The sequence below is a fragment of the Miscanthus floridulus genome, chromosome 7, assembly GCF_019320115.1.
Source record: "Miscanthus floridulus cultivar M001 chromosome 7, ASM1932011v1, whole genome shotgun sequence".
NCBI lineage: Eukaryota > Viridiplantae > Streptophyta > Magnoliopsida > Poales > Poaceae > Miscanthus > Miscanthus floridulus.
The window spans coordinates 121,685,638-121,705,732 of NC_089586.1; the positions used below are offsets into that span (position 1 = coordinate 121,685,638).

General features: G+C 46.0%; 1 protein-coding gene and 1 pseudogene across 2 annotated transcripts; one reads left to right on the forward strand and one right to left on the reverse strand.

Annotated features, from left to right (window-relative positions):
• Window positions 1-5,083: 5,083 nt before the first annotated feature.
• LOC136467776 (probable RNA-binding protein ARP1) lies at window positions 5,084-11,585 on the forward strand. 2 transcript variants are annotated; one of them, XM_066466561.1, is made up of 6 exons: window positions 5,084-5,766; window positions 5,902-6,031; window positions 8,479-8,605; window positions 10,164-10,197; window positions 10,495-10,768; window positions 11,009-11,585. In XM_066466561.1, exons 1-6 carry the CDS (start codon window positions 5,515-5,517, stop codon window positions 11,116-11,118), a joined length of 927 nt encoding a protein of 308 aa, XP_066322658.1. In that variant the 5' UTR covers window positions 5,084-5,514; the 3' UTR covers window positions 11,119-11,585. The 2 variants fall into 2 exon arrangements, with proteins under 2 accessions (XP_066322658.1, XP_066322659.1); XM_066466562.1 differs by having other exon boundaries at window positions 11,012-11,585.
• Window positions 11,586-11,733: 148 nt separating this feature from the next.
• Window positions 11,734-13,674, reverse strand: LOC136467775 (7-deoxyloganetin glucosyltransferase-like; annotated as a pseudogene).
• Between the last annotated feature and the right edge of the window lie 6,421 nt (window positions 13,675-20,095).

Here is a 20,095-nt window from a genome sequence, read left to right on the forward strand (position 1 = left end):
ATTGAAGAGATCCTAGATGAGCTTGTTGGTTCAAAATTCTTTACAAAGTTGGATATGAAGTCTGGCTATCACCAAATTAGAATGCTACCTGCAGATGAACACAAAACTGCCTTTAAAACTCATCAGGGCCATTACCAGTTCAAGGTTATGCCATTTGGACTCACAAATGCACCTGACACATTTCAGTGTGTTATGAACCAGATTCTTCAACCTTTCCTAAGACAGTTTATGTTAGTCTTCCTAGATGATATCCTCATCTATAGTGCCTCTTGGGATAACCATCTTCAGCACCTCCAAGAAGTGCTAGAAACACTAAGGAAGCACCAACTCTACATCAAACTCTCCAAGTGCACATTTGCCCAAACCAGCCTGGAATATCTGGGGCACATCATATCTGACAAGGGAGTAGCTACAGACCCATCAAAGATTGAAGCTATGGTACAATGGCCAACACCAAATTCCATGACAGAGCTTAGAGCTTTTCTTGGACTTACATGTTACTATAGAAAGTTTGTCACGAACTATGGGATGTTAGCCAAGCCACTCACAAATATTCTCAAGATGAAAACATTCCAATGGCCCCTGCTAGCTCAGCAAGCTTTTGACAAACTCAAGCAAGCTATGACACAAACACCAGTTTTGGCTCTACCTAACTTTCAACTCCAGTTTACAGTGGAGACAGATGCATGTGCTGAAGGCATTGGAGCTGTCTTGATGCAGCAAGGGAAGCCTATAGCATACTTGAGCAAGGCAATTAGAGAAAAACACAAGGCCCTTTCAATATATGAGAAGGAGTTCCTAGCATTAATCATGGCAGTTGAGAAGTGGCTCCCTTATCTTCAAAGGCAAGAATTTGTCATTCTCACTGACCACAAATCTTTATCCTATCTGAATGAACAGAATTTACATTCTGATCTTCAAAGAAAGGCTATGACCAGGCTCATGGGATTACAATTCAAAATTGTTTATAAGCCAGGCAAGGAGAACATAGCAGCTGATGCATTATCTAGAGTAGCTCTGTTATACAATGTGCAAGCAGTTACAGTGGTGCAACCACAGTGGATTCATGAAGTGCTCAATGCCTATGCAACAACAACTCCTTACTGAACTTGCAATTGTCAATCCAAATGCTAAAGGCTTCAGCTTACATCAGGGCTTGATCAGAAAGCAAAACCTCATCTGAATAGCACAGAATGCAGCTCTACAAACTAAACTCATATCAGCTTTTCATTCTAGTGCTATTGGGGGCCATTCTGGGATCCATGCTACATATCATAAATTGAAGAGACACTTCTATTGGAAAGGCATGAAGAAGGATGTAGACAACTATATTCAACAATGCTCTGTTTGTCAACAGACCAAACACAGTCTCAGCCATCCCACTGGTTTGCTTCAACCACTTCCAATACCTGAAGGAGTATGGCAAGATATTTCAATGGACTTCATAGAAGGGCTTCCAAAGTCAGAAGGCTACTCAGTGATCTTGGTAGTTGTTGATAGACTCACTAAGTTTGCCCATTTCATACCAATTAAACACCCCTACACAGCAGTGTCAATTGCCAAAGTATTTCTGGAACACATTGTTAAGATGCATGGGTTACCAAAATCAATAGTTACTATTTTTGTTAGCAACTTCTGGAAGGAGCTCTTCAAGCTGTACAAGGTTGATCTCAACCTCACTACTGCCTACTATCCCCAATCCGATGGACAAACAGAGAGGGTCAACCAATGCCTTTGAGATGTTCTTGAGGTGTTCAGTCCAAGATTCTCCAAAGAATTGGAAATCATGGTTATCCTTGGCTCAGTTGTGGTACAATTCAACCTTCCACAGTTCTATAGGTTGCTCACCCTTCAAAGCACTTTATGGTTATGAACCAAATCTGGGAGTTTGCCCAACCACCTCTGCTGAAACATCTCCAACTGTGGCTGACATCATTGAGCACAGGGATCAACATTTGCTGGCACTGAAACAAAGATTCGAAGCAGCTCAGAATAGGATGAAGATAGAGGCTGATAAAAATCGTGTTGACAAGGAGTTCACAGTTGGTGACAAAGTCTTGCTCAGACTCCAACCTTATACACAGTCATCAGTAGCAAACAGACCATTTCCTAAGCTCTCATATAAGTACTTCGGCCCATACAAGGTGCTGGAACGCATTGGCCGAGTAGCTTACAAACTGGAACTCCCACCTGACAGTCTCATACATCCTGTGTTCCACATAAGCCAGCTGAAGCCATACCGTCCAGACTACACCCCGGTCTTCTCTACTCTACCAATGCTCACTGATCTTCAAGCTAGCACGGCTCAACCACTGCAAGTGCTGGATCGTCGCCTGGTTAAGAAAGGTAACACAGCGATTACTCAAGTGTTATTGTCATGGACAGGTTTGCCTGAAGCATCCACAACCTGGGAAGACTATTACGTGGTGAAGCAGAGGTTCCCTGATGCGCCGGCTTGGGGACAAGCCAGTTCTTCGGCAGGGGGAGTTGTCATGGCCCATGACTGATGGCCAAGACAAGAAGACGTATTTCCATTTATGTAATAATTTAGACTATGACATGTGGGTCCTCCGGACCGGTGGCTGTACGCCTTAAGACTCGAACTGTTTGCTGTAAGGACAAGATCGAAAAACTACAAAGTCAATAGACTCGCGTGAGACAGAGATTTATCTCTGCTCCGTTGGCCGATCCCAGCGATCACCCTTGTCTCTCACGTCGACGACGACCTCGCCGGCGGCCACGGGTGTTACAAGTTGACAACAAACAAAACCCCTCCTCCCGTCCTTGCCGAAACAGACGCCAGGTGCGCAGAAACTAAACAACGCGAGCAGCAACGATAAACAAAGGCATCCGCTAGATGTCTGGTGGCTACTGCATGCACGACATTCATTCGCTGTCTGAACCAGCCAGACACCAGCTAATAAGATCCGCTCGTCATCATACATACAACGAGAAAATTTAATTAAAACGAGGCAAGTAGCAAGTGATATACTCTGTTACGTACATCGGATGATTCGTCGGGTGGCGATCGACGGATCGTGCAGGCCAACAAGGCTCGAGGTCGAGGTGGGTTACCTGGCGTCGTCCTTCTCGTTTGGCGTACGTGTACGTCCGCGCCCCGTTCCCCCTCGGCCTCCATGGCTTCCTACGAGACCTTCACCGATCACCGGCCTCCTCCTCGTTGCTTGCCGTTAAAGAAACCGACCCGGTGGCCAGCCAATGCTCGTGCTCGCAGGAGGATTTCGTAGGCCCGTCTGACGACTGACAGCGACCGGCAGATTATTAGCCCCGTTGTTAATGGCCGATCGACGCGCGCTGGAAACTAAAGGGAGAATAAACAATGTTCAAGGCCGGGGACCGCCCGGGGATGAAACCGGAGATGTGGGACGAGACGACGACCTTGGTAATTAGCGGAAGGGTCGTCGGCGGCATGCCCATCGGTTGCTGTCACAAGTTGCGTGTTCTGGTATTCCTCTGCGCCCAAAGGGAGTTTCAGAAAAGTGCAGGTTGCGGCAGCTCCTTGCGCCTCCCAACGGACGATTCCGTGTTTCAACTTTCAAGCTACTCAGTGCGCACTGTCGTGGAAATTAATCTCCTGCCAGTTAGTGATAATCAACCACGTTGGCGTTGCAAGTTGATGAGGATAATTACTCAGCGAACCAAGTTCTGAAACCGGATTTGCTGTCACGAGAACAGAAAACAGGGCCACTGATTTGCGCACCACAGTGGATCAAGAACTCCGAAGGAGAGGTCAAGGCCAACGTGCCTTAAATTTTTGCAGTGCTTTCTAGGCCAGCACGGGGCTTCGTCGACCAAAGGCTCTCGCCACGCCGGAAACGTTGCATGCTGACGTGGCACCGGCGGTTCACTGCCGTCTGCCCTAGCCTGCCTTGTGGATAACGAATGAAGACCCACATTTCCTCTACTATATCGTTAAAAAGAAAAGACCCCCGATCATCTCCATGGTCATCAACTCGGAATTAGTAGGCACTTTCATGGAATCTGCTTGTACTAAGTTTCTCGGCAGGATATAGAACGGGGGAAATAAATGTTTTTGTTTCCACCGAACCGTGTAAACGCGTAGCATAAGTACGTCGGCTACGGCGTACGAAAGTGGCAGGTCTCAGTTAATGAATCCATTAGCAAATTGACGACGACGTTTGTTGGCACCGGAGACGACGACCTTGTTAATGATTAGTACACTTGGCCGGCTTTCGAATTTGAACCCCTAGGTCCTTGTTCCAGCTAGATATATCGCTTGGCGTGCGCCCGCCTGTCCACACCTGATCAACATCGGTGGCAAAGCAAGGTACGCTGCGCTGGGGTGGCCGATGCGGGCAAGGAAGCAACTCCCGCGACCAGTAGCAGCAAAACAACTACACCAACTAGGCGTACCTAGCGGCTAGGCTAGTAGGCTTAGGCCTTGTTTAGATGACACCCAAATTCCAAGTTTTTTCATTCTCTCTCCATCACATCAATTTTTAGCCGCTTGTATGGAGTATTAAATGTAGGTAAAAAAAATAACTAATTACACAGTTTAGTTGGAAATCACGAGATGAATCTTTTGAGCCTAGTTGGTCTACGATTGGACAATATTTGTCAAATAAAACAAAAGTGGTACTATTCATCGGGTTGAAATTTTTTCGCGATCTAAACGAGGCCTAAACGAGGCCTTAGTTAGGCCAGGCCATCAGCCGACGCCACCAACTCGGCGACGACGGCTCCAGGCCGATGCGGTGCGGCGCTGCCCTGCGCGCGCGCGGACGTACCACCAGGCCACGCCACGTCGTCGCCGTTCGTTACGTTTGCGGGTGGGGGCCGGGCTCGGGGTGGTCGCCCGAGAGCGTCAGGCCGGGAGGACGCCCACCCAAGTGGGGGAAGGTGGCAGCACATCCAGCGCTGATCTCTCGCCCTCGCCGATCGAGAGAGAGAGAGAGAGGAGAGGGGACGCATCTTAAAAAAACAAATGGTAAGGAGAAGAAGGGGCGGGCTGACCGTATTTTTTTCTCGCCACAAATCAACTTCAGCCGTCTTTAATACCAGTCGATTTTAATACCGGAAAGGGTCATGCAGCAGCTGTCATCCCACACCCGAACCCCCCTCTTCCAGCGCAGCGCACAGCCACGGCCGTCGGCCCCTCCACCTCCACCTCTTTGCTCGCCTGCCGTCGTCTCCTCCCTCTCTCTCTTAACATATCCTGCTCCATCTCTTCTGAGTTCCGAGGGAGAGGGACCTGGAGGTTATGGAAGTAGTGGAGAAGTATACTAGGAAAGCCAAGAGGAGGGAGGAGCAACTGCAGGAGGGCAGGTCTTTCTACGACCCAAGACGGCTAGGCCGAAACCACTAGGAAAGAGTCAGGATTCAGGAGTCCGGGTCTAGTCTGCTGCTCGTCCCGCCCGCAAACATCGATCGGAACCAGCCTAAGCCCAGAGCCCTGCGGGCCTCCGCACCAAAGTGGAGGGGAGACGAGACGAAGACGACAGCAAATACGGTACGGTGCTTTGCGTGCGGCGGATGGCGGCTTCGTCCTCGTCGTCTGGCCCGGGTGGGTCCCCGGCCCACGCGCCTCCGGGCGGCGGCGGCGGGGAGCCGTATCACCACCGGTCGCGGTTCGGCGACACGACGTTGACAAAGGTGTTCGTGGGCGGGTTGGCGTGGGAGACGCCGTCCGAGGGGCTGCGCCAGCACTTCGAAGTTTACGGCGAGATACTCGAGGCGGTCGTCATCACCGATCGTGAGACCGGCCGCTCGAAGGGCTACGGTTTCGTAAGTCGACCCCTGCCTTTTGCGGTTTTGCCTCTGACCTTCCTCCGGCCGATCGGCCGCCGCCTGCCTTATATATCAGATCGATATGATGCCTACCAGATGTATTATCCATCTATCAATTTTTGTCCTCCGCAGGTGATTTTCCGGGACCCGGATGCGGCGGCGCGGGCGGTGGAGAACCCGAACCCGGTGATCGCCGGCCGGCGCGCCAACTGCAACATTGCGGCGTTCGGCCCGCCGCGGGCCGCGCAGCAGACGAGAGGAGGTGAGCGACCCGAGGAACCAAACCAAATCAATGCTCCTCCTGCTGTCTTTTTTACTTTCCTTGCCCTCGCAAGGCACGCGCATGTGCATGGCAGTAATAACCGGGGCATGATTAGCGCCGGCGGCAGTACCGCGATTAACCGGATAAGCTTGATTTAGGGCACCATGTTCCGCTCTGGATTTTCCTAGGGGGAGGGGAGATTATTGGCTGATGGGTGGGGCCCACCCCAGCCCAGCTGGTGAAACACTGGGCGCCAGCACACGGGAACGAGGACGGCCACTACTTAGAGCAAGGATAATAGCGTGCTGTAAGCCGACTAAATGCTGAGGTGGAGGAGAGAGATGAGAAGCGGGCTGTAAGCTTACAGCCAGCTTGGGCATAAGAACCAAGAAAGTCTGTGAGAGAGACAAGTGGGCCATGTATTAACTGTAAAGAGCCAACTACTATATGAATGGGCTGAGAGAAGATTGTAAGAAACCTTACAACCAGCAAGCCGACTATATTATTAGTCTTGCTCTTATATCTGCATTGGGACGGGGGGAGGAGGCAGGCACTAATCAACCATGGCTGATGGCTCACGGCTTCCATCACGAGTCGTCATGGTCTCATGGCTGTGTGCTAGCCCAGGCTGGCCTTGCAGTGGCTGCCCCCTAATTCGCTGCACTCCTGCACGCTATCTGGTCTACTCACCACATCCCCACCCCGGCACCCCCACCACCTTGTTCAGTCTAGGATAGCAATGAAATCTGTTTGGAGATTTTTGAGAGGCTTTGTCTAGTACAATTTCTTAATTAGGGGTGTTCTTCTCTTAAACTTTAGTCGTTGTCTCATCGGATGTTTGGACACATGCATGGAGTATTAAATATAGACTAATTACGAAACTAATTGCACAGTTTGCGACTAATTTGCGAGACGAATCTTTTAAGCCTAATTAGTTTATGATTTGACAATGTGATGTTACCGTAAACATATGCTAATGACAGATTAATTAGGCTTAATAAATTCGTCTCGTGGATTACTGACGGATTCTGTAATTTATTTTTTTATTAGTATCCGAACACCCCATGCGACACCCTCACATGACACTTCTTAAATTTTAGTCACTAGATCTAAATACCCCTAGTTCCAAAGAAAACCTAGCTGGTGATAAATTAGTGTAGGCATCTCGGTGAATTGAAGTGCTGGTACAACCATCTCTCATACAAGATGCATGGATTCTGGTACCATTTTGGCCGAATGCCGGTGACGGAAGAAGAGTGCGGGTGGGGTGGGGCTGGTACTATTTCCACCCCCCCCTGCTTGCTGAGGAAGATCAAGTTGCATTGACAGGGAGCGCGCCATTGGTGGTATGCTGCATCGTTCCAGCGACAGTGAGGTGTAAAGGGGTGGAGATTATTGCTGGAGAATCAGGAATCCAGCCGCCTTTCTTTTCTAGTGAAAACCGATGCAAACGTTCGGCTTACCTTGTTCGGCTTCTTTTTTTTATTTGTAACAGTGTTTTTCTCTCACAATAATTTAGCCAGAACAGTGCTTTTTAGTCAGTTTCAGTCAAAATTCAGCAAGCCAAATGGGCCAACCAGTACTACTACTCTTCCTGTAGTCTTTCCAGACTTTGACCCGAGTGTCAACCACTGGAGGAAAAGATGCTTGATTCTGCGGCATGAAAAGCTTTGTGTTGATGCAGCTTTTGCTTCCCCCCCCCCCCCCCCCCCCCCCCTATCCAGTTCGTTTCAGAGTAGTTTTTTACATTCCTTCGTTTCAATATTTGCCTCACAATATATACTGCATCTCCTCTCTTTTTTCTAGATAATGGATAGAAAGCATCTCCTAGCTAGGCTCTTATTTTAACTTGGAATGTTTTCCTCTTTATTTCCCTTTTATGTGATAACTATCATAATGTTGCTTTTCAAGTAAGCCGGTTTATAACGGCATTGGTCTTTTTTTCTCCTTTTCACAGTGAACAACCTTCATGCTATTTCTGCAGAACTGTTTAGTGCATTACAGCGCGCACACAATAATGCAACACCAAATGGAGTAGGTTCAAGTGCTGGCTAGCTAGGACAGCTTTGAATCGTTTAGCACTGTGCTAATCTACGCAATGCTCACTTAAAGAGACCTCTTTCTCTATTATTCGTAGTAGACCAAATACAGTGCAGAACAGATTGTTTTTCCTTTTTTTTGAAGGAATGACATCTTTTTTATTATCCAAAACATATGGTTTAAGCAATCATATGCTGAAAGAAAATCAGAACCCGTCTTGCCAGTCAAAACCCCAGTCCAGCGCAGGGCACAAGACCTCCCTTGCACAGGCTGCGTAACTGTTGTCGCAAGCAATGCTCCTCTGTCCGTTATACATGCATGCATACGCCTGCTCTGTTCTGTACTGCTCGGTGTATTATTTCTTTGGTGCATGTTTGCGTTTAATTAACGTGCCATTGCCACCACAGGTAGAGGAGGAGGTGCCGGCCGCGGGCCGCACGTGCCGGATCAGCCGCCGCAGGGGTCGCTCTACAGGATGCCGTCGCAGATGACCCCGCCTCAGGCCGCCACGGTGTTCTACAATTCTCAGTACGGGTGAGTGCTCCTGTCGCCTATACGTTTCAACTGTTCCCCCTCTTTAAAATCTCTGGAGCCAGGCCGTAGAAATACGTACAGCAGATCGCCAGATCCATGTACGGCTCAGCCGAGCTGAGCCCACGATGATGCGCTGGTGATATGAGCATTGCCAGATTGCCTACGTACGCGTGTGTTTGTACCGAGTGCCGTATGCGTACGTACGTGCCTGTATCACCGCAGCTGTCCATCGTCATCGTGGGATCCGAGCACACCGCAACTCTGAATTATCAATTGACAGGGGCGGCACATGTCCATTTCAAGGCCGTGTCATTCTGTTCTCTCTCACACTTCTTGTTCTGATCCGGAGAGGATAGCCATTGTTACTCGTTAGGCCGTGACAACTCCCTATCGTAGTGGCTGCCTTTGGGTATTTGGAAGTTCAGAGAGCCGTAGCCATATGAATCGTCAGAGAATTTGCATGCTGAGCTGACCTTAGAGGCCAGATAGAGTTGTGATAGAAAAGAAAGTTATTGAGCTGCTCTTTTTGTGGGAGGAGAACAACAAAGGTCATTGGTCTTTGTTGATGTTCCATTTACCGAGCTAGCAGCTGACATCTGCGTGCGTTTCACTTTCACGGAACCGAGGGTCATGTTTCTTTCACGGCGCAGCTTTCAGTTATCGTTTCTTTAATTGGACAGGTGGGTTCAGTTGCCAAGAGGCGCAGGTGGACCCACGTGTCCCCATGCCTCTTCTGCTGGGCCCTGAGATTGGCCCATTAAATTTGGGCCGATGGGAGGGAGACAGCAGCTCAGCATGGGCATTCAACTCTGGTGGTCCCGCTACTGCCACCCTCTGTTTCCTTCTCTCTTACCCCAGACAGCAGACCACCATGGGCTGTGTTGCCTACCCTGCAAACAATCTCTTCACTTTGTTGGTTTGCTGCATAGTAGTTGATTGCCTGGATTCATCTCTTAGTTCCACTTGGTTTTAAAGATATTTGCAAATATGTGCTCCGTACCAATCCATTGGCATGGATCATATAGGTGTAGTACTCATTAGAAGTTGCAGTAAGATTTCTTGACCAATTTGGTACTTCACACTTCTTTCTTTGCTATACGAGTTACTCTAGTTTCTTACAAGATAATTCTCTGAGATCAAGTTTTGGAATTCAGGATGGTATTTGTTTAATTTATTTAATCCCTAGTGTGGTGAAGTATGCTTTCATGTTTATTTGGAGTTCCCCTACCTGACATTTTATTTGTTGATGATTAGTACTTCTGATGTGATCTTGCCAGCTAGTCAGATGTTTTTAGGTTGCTGCAAGGTACAGAAGCATTGAACAGCAATCAACTTTTCCTAATAAACTATTAATACCAAGTAATATGATGCAAGAGCTGAAAAGGGGGGGCCTTATTTTAGCTCGACATATAATAGTGCTTGAGATAATTTTTAGGCTTTACAACCATGCTAGCAGGTAGATATGTCTCTAGGAGTGAGACAGCGATGGGCCTCATGCTCAGCGCAATCACTATATTTCTTTTGTAAGGCACTGAAGATGTTCTGCAAACTTTTGCAGGTACTGGTACCCACCTGATTATCCATACCAACAGGCAAGCAATCCAGTCTCCACTTCATCTCCTCCCCTTCAATGTCATTTTTGTTGTTTTTTGCAATAATTGGCATTACTACATGAATTATTGGCTAAATCACACTGTTTACTTGCCATGATCTGAAACTATGAATTCAGTATTGAAACTTCTCATCTTTGAATACAAAGTATTTTAAGTAATGAAACCAGGCCTTTGTTTATTGGTCATCAAACTCATCATGCATTTTGTACCAGAATGAGACACTAGCACAACCTGGCAATCTAACTGAAACCATGAAACCTGAAAATTGATGAGCAGGCATTGTACAATTCTCAAGTGCTACAACATTACTACCCTCAGACGTATGGTCCAGCCTCTCCAGGACCACCCTACCAATACATGGGGTATTTGCCTGGTGGCCCAAGTCCAAGGACTGGATTCTCGCCGATGCAGCAACCCATGCGACCACCGTTCTTTCAGCAGCCAACGGCACGGATGGATGGTTCTTTCCCACCAGGGCCGTCGCTTCCGCCTAATTTCAGACTCCAGCTGCCCCCTCATGCAGTCTCAAGGGAATCTGATGATGCATCTGGTATGCTACTCCAATCATTCTTTGTCAGTTAGCGTGGTGTTTCTTGCTGAAACCTGGGAAACAAACACATTTTGGTTTAATAATTCTAATGTTGCAAGATAACTGTTACTATAAAATCTTGGTATCATAAAGTTATGCCATTTTTTGACAGTTGGATGTAACATATGTTAATTGCAGAAAAGAACTGTAAACAATCACTTTGTTTTCAATAAACTGATATCTTACCGCTGGCATTCTTAGCAGGCTCTCAGTCAGCTCAGCCAACTTCTTCAACTCCAGCTACCATCACAAACAACCAGGAAGATTCGAGGCCTGTAGTGTCAGATTCAGATCCAAACACACCAAATTGACTTTCTGAGAATCCTGGCAACATGATCTGATGTCAATCTGATGCAGACTATTGGTGGTCTGTAACAGAGTCCATGATACTCTCACATCTTGACTGAAAAAGTACCCAAAGAGTTGTTCTTTCATTATTTCTAATAATTCTTTTTTGAATTCTTGCATTGCATTTTTTCACCAAATCCATTGTACGCCCGACTGAATTTCAAGTTCAAAATTCAGGAATTCGCTAGCTTAAGTTCCGGTGGCATGTTAGTGTTCAAAGTACTGCCGTGCTGTTAATTCGTATCTCAATGTGCAGTACAGTTTTTCATGAGGAGGCACCCAGTTTTATTGCAACAAGAACATTTTTTTCCTTCGATCGAGCAACGGCACCAATTTCTACTTCTGTTCTATTATAAATAATTCGCTGTTCGTTCTTTAGTATGACAGGTGAAACTACAGGCTTACCTGAGAATACTGACAAGCAAGCTTGCATCTTCACTCTGAATTCTGAAATTGACATGTTCATGCGACACCATATTTTCTACTGTGAAACCGACCGTCATCAAAGAAAGAAATTCAGTACTTATACTTACATAATAGTACAAATTTACTGGTAACATTAAACTTTGGAATTCACATTCATGTACTGTTCATATTATTAGCTTGCAGCTGCGGGAACATTTCCTTCAAGCAGGAATTCGACCAAACGATCAATGTTGACGCTCGAGGTCCCGCCGCCATCTGTTGCCGCCACGGCCTTCTCCTTCCACATTGTTGCTTTCGCCTTCATGTCTTTGCCTTTGTCACCGTCCATGGCTTCTTTTATGAGCCGTGCCACCTCCTCCCTCGTGACATTGTTGTCAATCTCCAGTCCAATTTCCCAGTTGGTGCAGGCATATCGGCAGTTGGTCATCTGCTCGGCGAAGAACGGCCAGCAGATCATCGGCACGCCGGCGCGTATGGTCTCCAGCGTTGAGTTCCACCCAGAGTGCGTCAGGAACAGCCCGGTGGACGGATGCGACAGGACCTGTTCCTGCGGGCACCAGCTGAGGATGAACCCTCTATCTCTCGTCTCAGCGTAGAACTCCTCCGGCAGCATAGCCTTGTCGCCGGTGACGAGGTCCGGCCTGCCGCAGCGCGCCAGGCCCCACGCGAACTCCGCGAGCTGAGCCGGCGTCACGACCGTGATGCTGCCGAAGTTGACGTACACGACCGAGCCCGCCCCCCCCCCCCCCCCCCCCCCCCCCCCGGGCGTCCAGCCACCGGAGGCAGCTCAGGTCCTCCTTCCACAGGCTGCCGCAGATCGCAGCCGCGTCGGGGCGGACCATGGTGCCGGCGAACGTGAGGAGCGGGCCGATAGTGTACACGCGAGGGAAGATGCGGCGCAGCGCGTCGACGACGTCCTGCTCCAGCGCGTCGAACGTGTTGAGGATCATCCCCTGCGCGCGGTGCGCGTTCTGGGCCTCGTTGCTGTCGGAGTGCACCATGAAGTCGTCCGGGTCCGTCGTGCGGATGAAGCTGGGCATGTCTCGCAGACGGATGCCCGGCATCCCGGGCACCCAGTCGAGCACCGTGTCCAGGTACCCGTTGGTCAGGTAGCTCTCATCTGCAGTATGCGCAACACATAAATACATGTGAGCAAGCTGTTGCGTATGCTAGCAACGAGTGAGCGCTTGATTGTCGACACAGCTATAAAGGCAGCTGGACATATGGCCGCCGTACCGTACCTTTGAGTGGCACGTAGCCTCTGTCCATGAGCTCCTTGTAGTGGAGGTACCCCATGAAGCCACACGCGCTCATGGTGCAGAACACGACCGCCAGGATGCCCATCTCGTTGGCCACCCTCTGCGCGAAGCTCATGAAGTTGTCTAGCACGACGCAGGTGACCGGCGGCCGGCCAGGCATGCCGAGCCTCGTCAGGAGGTCCCTAAACGGCGCGGCGCCGTTCCGGAGAAGCGACTCGCAGAGCGTGGGGATGTCCTGCGTGACGTCGTCGTCGTTGCCGGACGGAGGCAGGCCGTCGGGGATGGTCTCGAACCAGAAGTCGTCGAGGCCATCCAGCGAGCCCGCGCCGCGGGACCGGAGCAGGCGGCGGTGGCTGTACTCGGTGTTGACGTAGGTGACGAAGAAGCCCCTTGAGTGCAGCACCTTGGCGAGCTGCAGCGGCGGCGTGACGTGGCCCTGCGCCGGGTACGGGATGAGCACCGCGTGGGCGCGCGCGTTGGAGCCCATCGAGGGATGACGCCGCTGTATGTTACCGCAGATGATGGACGTCCTGGGAAGGCGTGGCGATGGTCGCCATGAATCAGTTACGGCATGTCGGGATATTAGTAGTATATATGGTGGGAGGGACGGACATCTCCAGCGGACTGATGAGAAAAGCCAAGGCGCTCGCGATCAAGGACACGACGCAATCGATACGGCTCTTTGGATCATCGCTCACCACCTCATGTGTTTTTTTTCTTCTAGAAATGCTAACACACACCCATGTGTTTTCAGAGCCGGTGGCACACGATTTTTTACTGTGCCTCCACGTGTAGGGCCCACACCTGACTCCAACTGAAAACAGCGAACGCGAGGTGACGCTCCTTCCTCGCGCGACTCCGACACAGCGGCGCACCTCTCTCCCCGACACTCTTCCCTCTCTCTCTCTCTCCCCAGCGCCGGCGAGCCCCACCCGCGCGCGAGCTCGCCGGCCATGGTGGATTCGGCTCCGGCCATGGTGGATCCAGCGAGGTAGGTCTTCTTCTCCTGGTTATGGTTCCGGTGAGCCTCTCCCCCAACCTTTGTCCTTGTCATTCCATAGAAAAAAATATTTCTTGTGATTTGTGATATGTGATCTATGCCAAGGAGTAACCGGGGGAGAGGAAGAACCTGGGGGAGAGGCGGGCCGCGCGCCGGGGGCTGGGTGAGCGGCGGCGGCGGCGGAGCTCTCGTCGGGCAGCGGGGCGAGAGCTGGGTGCGACCGGAGGTAGAAGAAGAGGTGGAAGCCGTTGGATCTTCATCGTATGGTAAAAAAAAATCGTGTGCTAGAACAGGATAAACACCCGTGTCCAATACATCACGTAACTAGGCTATCAGAATTCAGATAGTGCCGGATAGAGAGCAACACGCGAATGGGCATGGTGCCGTCGCGCCGATACATGACTCGGAGAGCCACGACGAAGCAGTCGCTGACGCTTACAGCGATGGCTAGGTTTTTTTTGTCCCGGCGCTGGGCCTTGATTGGAGCAGACACGGTCCACGGCAATCGGCAACCATGTGCCGGCGTCGACGTCCTGGAGCGGCCAACATCCATGGAGTCTGAACCAGTAAACTACTAGGGTGCGTGGCCGTGTGGGGTGGGAGAGTAGAAACTGCTATTGGTGCACTGCCCACAACAGGTCAACAACTAGGGAACACGAATGGCGCGCGACATAATTAATTTAGAGGGATAAATGAACTATGCTACCCACAAAACACCACGCGGTTATTTTGGCGACACTGATCATCTCCACTAGCCTTATACTTCTGCATTAGTTTACGAGTGAGCGAGATGCAGGGGAGATTGTAACTGTAATTGACAATTGTTATTTTCGCAGGTAGTGATGGAGATTTAACATCGTATACAGGAGCCGGTGGCAACGGGACCAAAAGTGCTGAGATTGGCCGATAAGGAGAAGAGTATTGGGCTCATTTCGTGCACTGGTGGATGATCAAATTTGTTCGGCCCATAAGTCCAGGCTCCACCGTTGCATTTTTTTTTCTTGTATATACTACATACAAACGTCATACTGTTATCAAATATTGGATGTCCATAACCCCTGTCCCATCAAAGCTACAACCTTCTACATCAATAGTGTAACCTTCCTAGCATCAATTCTTGTAACTCCATCTCACATGTATGGCTATATATAGGAGGGCTTATGTATTGGAAATAAGATAAGAGAAAAGAGAACAACTCATTTCATTCCTCTCTAAATTTGTTCTCCACATTCTTACATACATATTCTTGATGGTGAAACTAGTTATTATATAACACGTTATTAGCACGATTGTCTCTAAAAGCTATCAAGGACTATGTAAGAAACTTTACATTGATCATAACATTGTTTTTGTGGTAAGACATTGTCATTTGTATTTGTTTCTATATTTTGTTCTTGCGTGATTGTTTGAATTTCGCAATCTATATGTTTTGTTTTGTAGTTTACTATGTCGAATCTTGCCAAGCTTGATTTCACGACTCTGGATTTTTCGGGCAAGAATTATTTGTCATGGGTGCTAGGTGCTGCAACTCACCAGAATGCCAATGGGCTTGGTGATGTGATCAAAGAAAAAATAATGCATCTAGCCAAGATAAAGCTAAGGCTTTGATTTTCATTCGCCGCCACCTCCATGAAGGTCTAAAGGCTGAATACCGTATTGATAAGGATCCCCTTGATAAGGATCCCCTTATTCTTTGGAACAAACTAAAAGAAAGATTTGATCATCAGAAAACAATGATCCTCCCTAAAGCTCGTTATGAGTGGTTGCACCTAAGGTTGCAAGACTATAAAAGTGTTTCTGAATACAATTCTGCCATGTTTAGAATCACATCACTGTTACTGTTGTGTGGAGAAAAAGTAACAGATGAAGAGATACCAGAGAAAACATTCTCTACATTCCATGCATCAAATGTGCTGCTTCAGTAGCAATACCGTGAGAAAGGATTCAAGAAATATTCTGAACTTATTTCTTGTTTATTTGTGGCTGAACAAAACAATGAGCTTTTGATGAAAAACCATGAGACACGTCCAAGTGGTTCAAATCCACCCCTGAAGTAAATGCAGCAAGATATGATAATCAAAATAGTGGGAGTGGACGCGGTTGTGGTTGTGGTCGCGGACGCGGACGCGGTCGTGGATATGGACATGGTCATGGCAGAGGAAATTATGGTGTTCAATTCAAGAACATAGGAAATTTCCATAAGAGGCAAGAAAGGGGAGATAAAGATAAAGGCGAAGTTGATGAAACAAAAAATGCACGTCATCGTTGTGGTGGAAGATCTCATTGGGCACGCAACTATCGCACACCAAAATATTTTGTTGATCTCTATCAAGAATCACTCGAGAAGAAGAACAAAAAGATGGAGAGAAACTTTGCAAGTGGTAGTGCTGATAATTTTTTTGATGATAATATATTTAGTGCGATAAATATTAGAGAATATGACAACAACACCACAACTCATCTTGATGTTTCTAATTTCTTCGTCGAAGAATAAATTGTCTTGTCGTTAATTCTTCTTCATGCATGAATACGTGCAATGTAATAGTAGTATTAATGAAGCATATTTCATCTTATAAAGTAATGAATAAATTTGTATTATGTTTATATTTAATTAGTATCCATTTTCATATGTTTCACTACATAATAATTGTTTTTCAATAGATAGTAATATTTATTAGTATGCTTTATTTTGAAGAGAATGGATGAACCATTTCCTCAAGAGCTTGCAAGTGAAGAAAATATATGTATTGTAGATAGTGGAACAACACATACTATCTTGAAGAGTAAAATGCATTTTTCCTATCTTACATTGTAAGATGCAGTTGTTCATACTATATCTGGAAGTGCTAAATTGATAGAGGGCTCAGGAAGAGCCATAATAATGTTACCTTGTGGGACAAAGGTAGACATAAACAAAACACTTTATTCCCCCGAAGTCTCAAAAAAAATTGTTGAGTTTTAAAGATATACGCCGAAATGGCTATCATATAGAGACAATGTGTGAGGGTATTGTGGAGTACCTCAACATTACAAAGATATCATCGGAGAAAAAGTATGTGTTGGAGAAATTACCAGAATTACCTTCTGGTTTATACTACACAATTCTTAAAGAGAATGAATCATATATGGTGGTGGAACAAAAGTTCACCAACCATAGCAATTTTATTATTTTGCATGACCGGCTAGGCCATCCCGGATCGGTAATGATGCAAAAAATTATTAATAGTTCATGTGGGCATAAACCGAAGAACGAAAAGATTCTTCAATCGAATGACTTTCCATGCATCGCATGCTTTCAAGGGAAACTGATTGTGCGACCATCACCGGTTAAAATTGGACATGAGTCCCTCACTTTTCTGGAACGCATACAAGGAGATATATGTGGACCAATTCATCCACCAAATGGACCATTTAGATATTTTATAGTTTTAATTGATGCATCAACTAGATGGTCACACGTCTCCTTACTATCAACCCGCAACATAGCGTTTGCGCAGCTATTCACTCAAATAATCAAGTTAAGAGCTCAGTTTCCAAATAATCCGATCAAAACTATACGCTTGGATAATGCCGGTGAATTTACATCAAATAGTTTTAATGAATATTACATGTGGATTGAAATAAGTGTTGAACATCCAGTTGCACATGTTCATACACAGAATGGTCTTGCAGAGTCATTTATTAAACGTCTCTAATTAATAGCAAGACCGTTACTTATGAAGTTAAAACTCTCAATGTCTACATGGGGACATGCTATTTTACATGCAGCGGCATTAATTCACATCAGGCCAACAAGTTATCATAGTTCTTCCCCTCTACAATTGGTTTTTTATAAAGAGCCAGATATTTCCCATCTAAGAATTTTTGGATGTGCGGTGTATGTCCCAATTGCTCCACCAAAATGCACAAAGATGGGACCTCAAAGAAGGTTGGGAATATATATTGGGTATGAATCCCCATCTATAACAAAGTATCTTGAACCATCAACGGGAGATATATTTATAGCAAGATTTGCTGATTGTCATTTTGATGAATCAAATTTTCCAACAACAGAGGAAGAAAATAAACAGCTGAATAGAGAAATAAGCTGAAATAAATTATCAATATCTCATTTTGATCCTCATACAAAACAATGTGAGCAAAAAGTTTAAAGGATAATTTATTTACAAAGTTTAGCAAATAATCTGTCAGATGCTTTTACAGACTTAAAAAGAGTGACTAAGTCATATATTCCAGCTGCTAATGCTCCTGAAAAAATTAATATCCATGAGGAATAACCATCTACTGCTAATGAGTCAAAGGCTACTATAAAACGTGGTAGATCATTGGGTTCCAAAGATAAAAATCCTCAAAAACAAAAGGGCGCACAGAATCAAGATGGTCAAATCGAGAAAATAATAATTCAGGAAAAATCTCCTGAAGGAAATGAAGACATGACTTAAGAGGAGACAAAGGTACCTAATTCTTCAAAAGATGAGATCTCATTAAACTATGTCATGTCGAGAAAAATTTAGAACCGTGACAAAGTTATCATCGATGATGCATTCGCATATAATCTAACGCTAGAAGTTATAGATAAAAATGAGGATCAAGAACCTCACTTAGTCGAGGAATGCAAAGAAAGAAAAGATTGGCCAAAATGGAATGATGTAATTCAAGCAGAATTGAATTCTCTCGCAAAATGAGAAGTTTTTGGGCATGTAACCCGTATACCAAATGGTGTCAAACCCATTGGCTATAAATGGGTATTTGTTAGAAAACGAAATGAGAAAGAAGAAATCACAAGATATTAGGCACGATTGGTTGCCCAAGGATTCTCCTAAAGACCTGAAATTGATTATGAAGAAACATACTCTCCCATGATGGATGCAATAACTTTTAGATACCTTATAAGTCTGGCAATGAAAGAGAATCTTGACTTGCGTCTAATGGAAGTTGTTACAACATATTTATATGGGTCACTTGATAGTGACATATATATATATATATATGAAACTACCAGAAGGATTTAAACTACCACGAGCAGGTTCTCGAGAACACTACTCAATTAAATTGAACAAATCTCTATATGGATTGAAACAATCTGGGAGAATGTGGTACAATTGTCTCAGAGTATCTGATAAAAGAAGGGTATAAGAATGACTCTATATGTCCATGTATATTCATAAAAAGATCTAGATCTGAATTTGTGATCATAGTTGTATATGTTGATGATCTAAACTTAATTGGTACTCCTCAACGAATCACTAAGGCGAAAGATTGTTTAAAGAAAGAATTTGAAATGAAGGATCTGGAAAAAACAAAGATTTACCTTGGTTTGCAAATAGAACATCTTAAAGATGGAATTATTTTGCATCAAGCGACTTACACAGAGAAAATACTAAAACAATTTTATATGGATAAAACGCATTCATTGAGTACCCCAATAGCTGTTAGATCCCTTGATGTAATCAAAGATCCTTTTCGACCTCCGGAATGTGATAGTGAAATTCTTGGTCCTGAGGTGTTGTATCTAAGTGCTATAGGAGCACTAATGTATCTATCTACTCATGCATGACCTGATATTGCATTTGCTATTAATTTATTAGCAAGATATAGCTCTTGTCCTACTAGAAGACATGGGAATGGGATAAAACATATACTTCGTTATTTGCAACGTACGAAGGACATGGGTCTATATTTTTCTAACAAATGCATGGAGGGATTAGTTGGTTTTGCATATGCAGGATATCTATCTACACAATGGTTGTTCACAAACGGGATATGTATTTATGTGTGGTGGTGCATCTATTTCATGGTGTTCAATGAAGCAAACTATAGCAGCAACTTCATCTAACCATGCAGAAATTTTGGCTATTCATGAAGCTAGCAGAGAATGTGTCTGGTTGACAAATATGACACATCATATTTGCAAGGTATGCAATTTACTTTGAGAAAAAGAAGCACCAACGGTTATACATGAAGATAATGCAGCTTGCATAACTCAATTGAAATATGGGTACATAAAAGGAGATAGAGTGAAACACATCTCGCCAAAGTTTTTCTTCACTCATGATCTTTAAAAGGATAGTATTATAACAGTCCAACAAATTCGTTCAAGTGAGAATCTAGCAGACTTGTTGACAAAGGCACTCCCTACTTCAGTATTCAAGAAATTGGCACATAGTATTGGATTGCGACGGCTGAAAGACATCAAGTGATGTTGCCATCAGGGGGAGTGAATATGTGTACTCTTTTTTCCTTGGCCATGTTTTT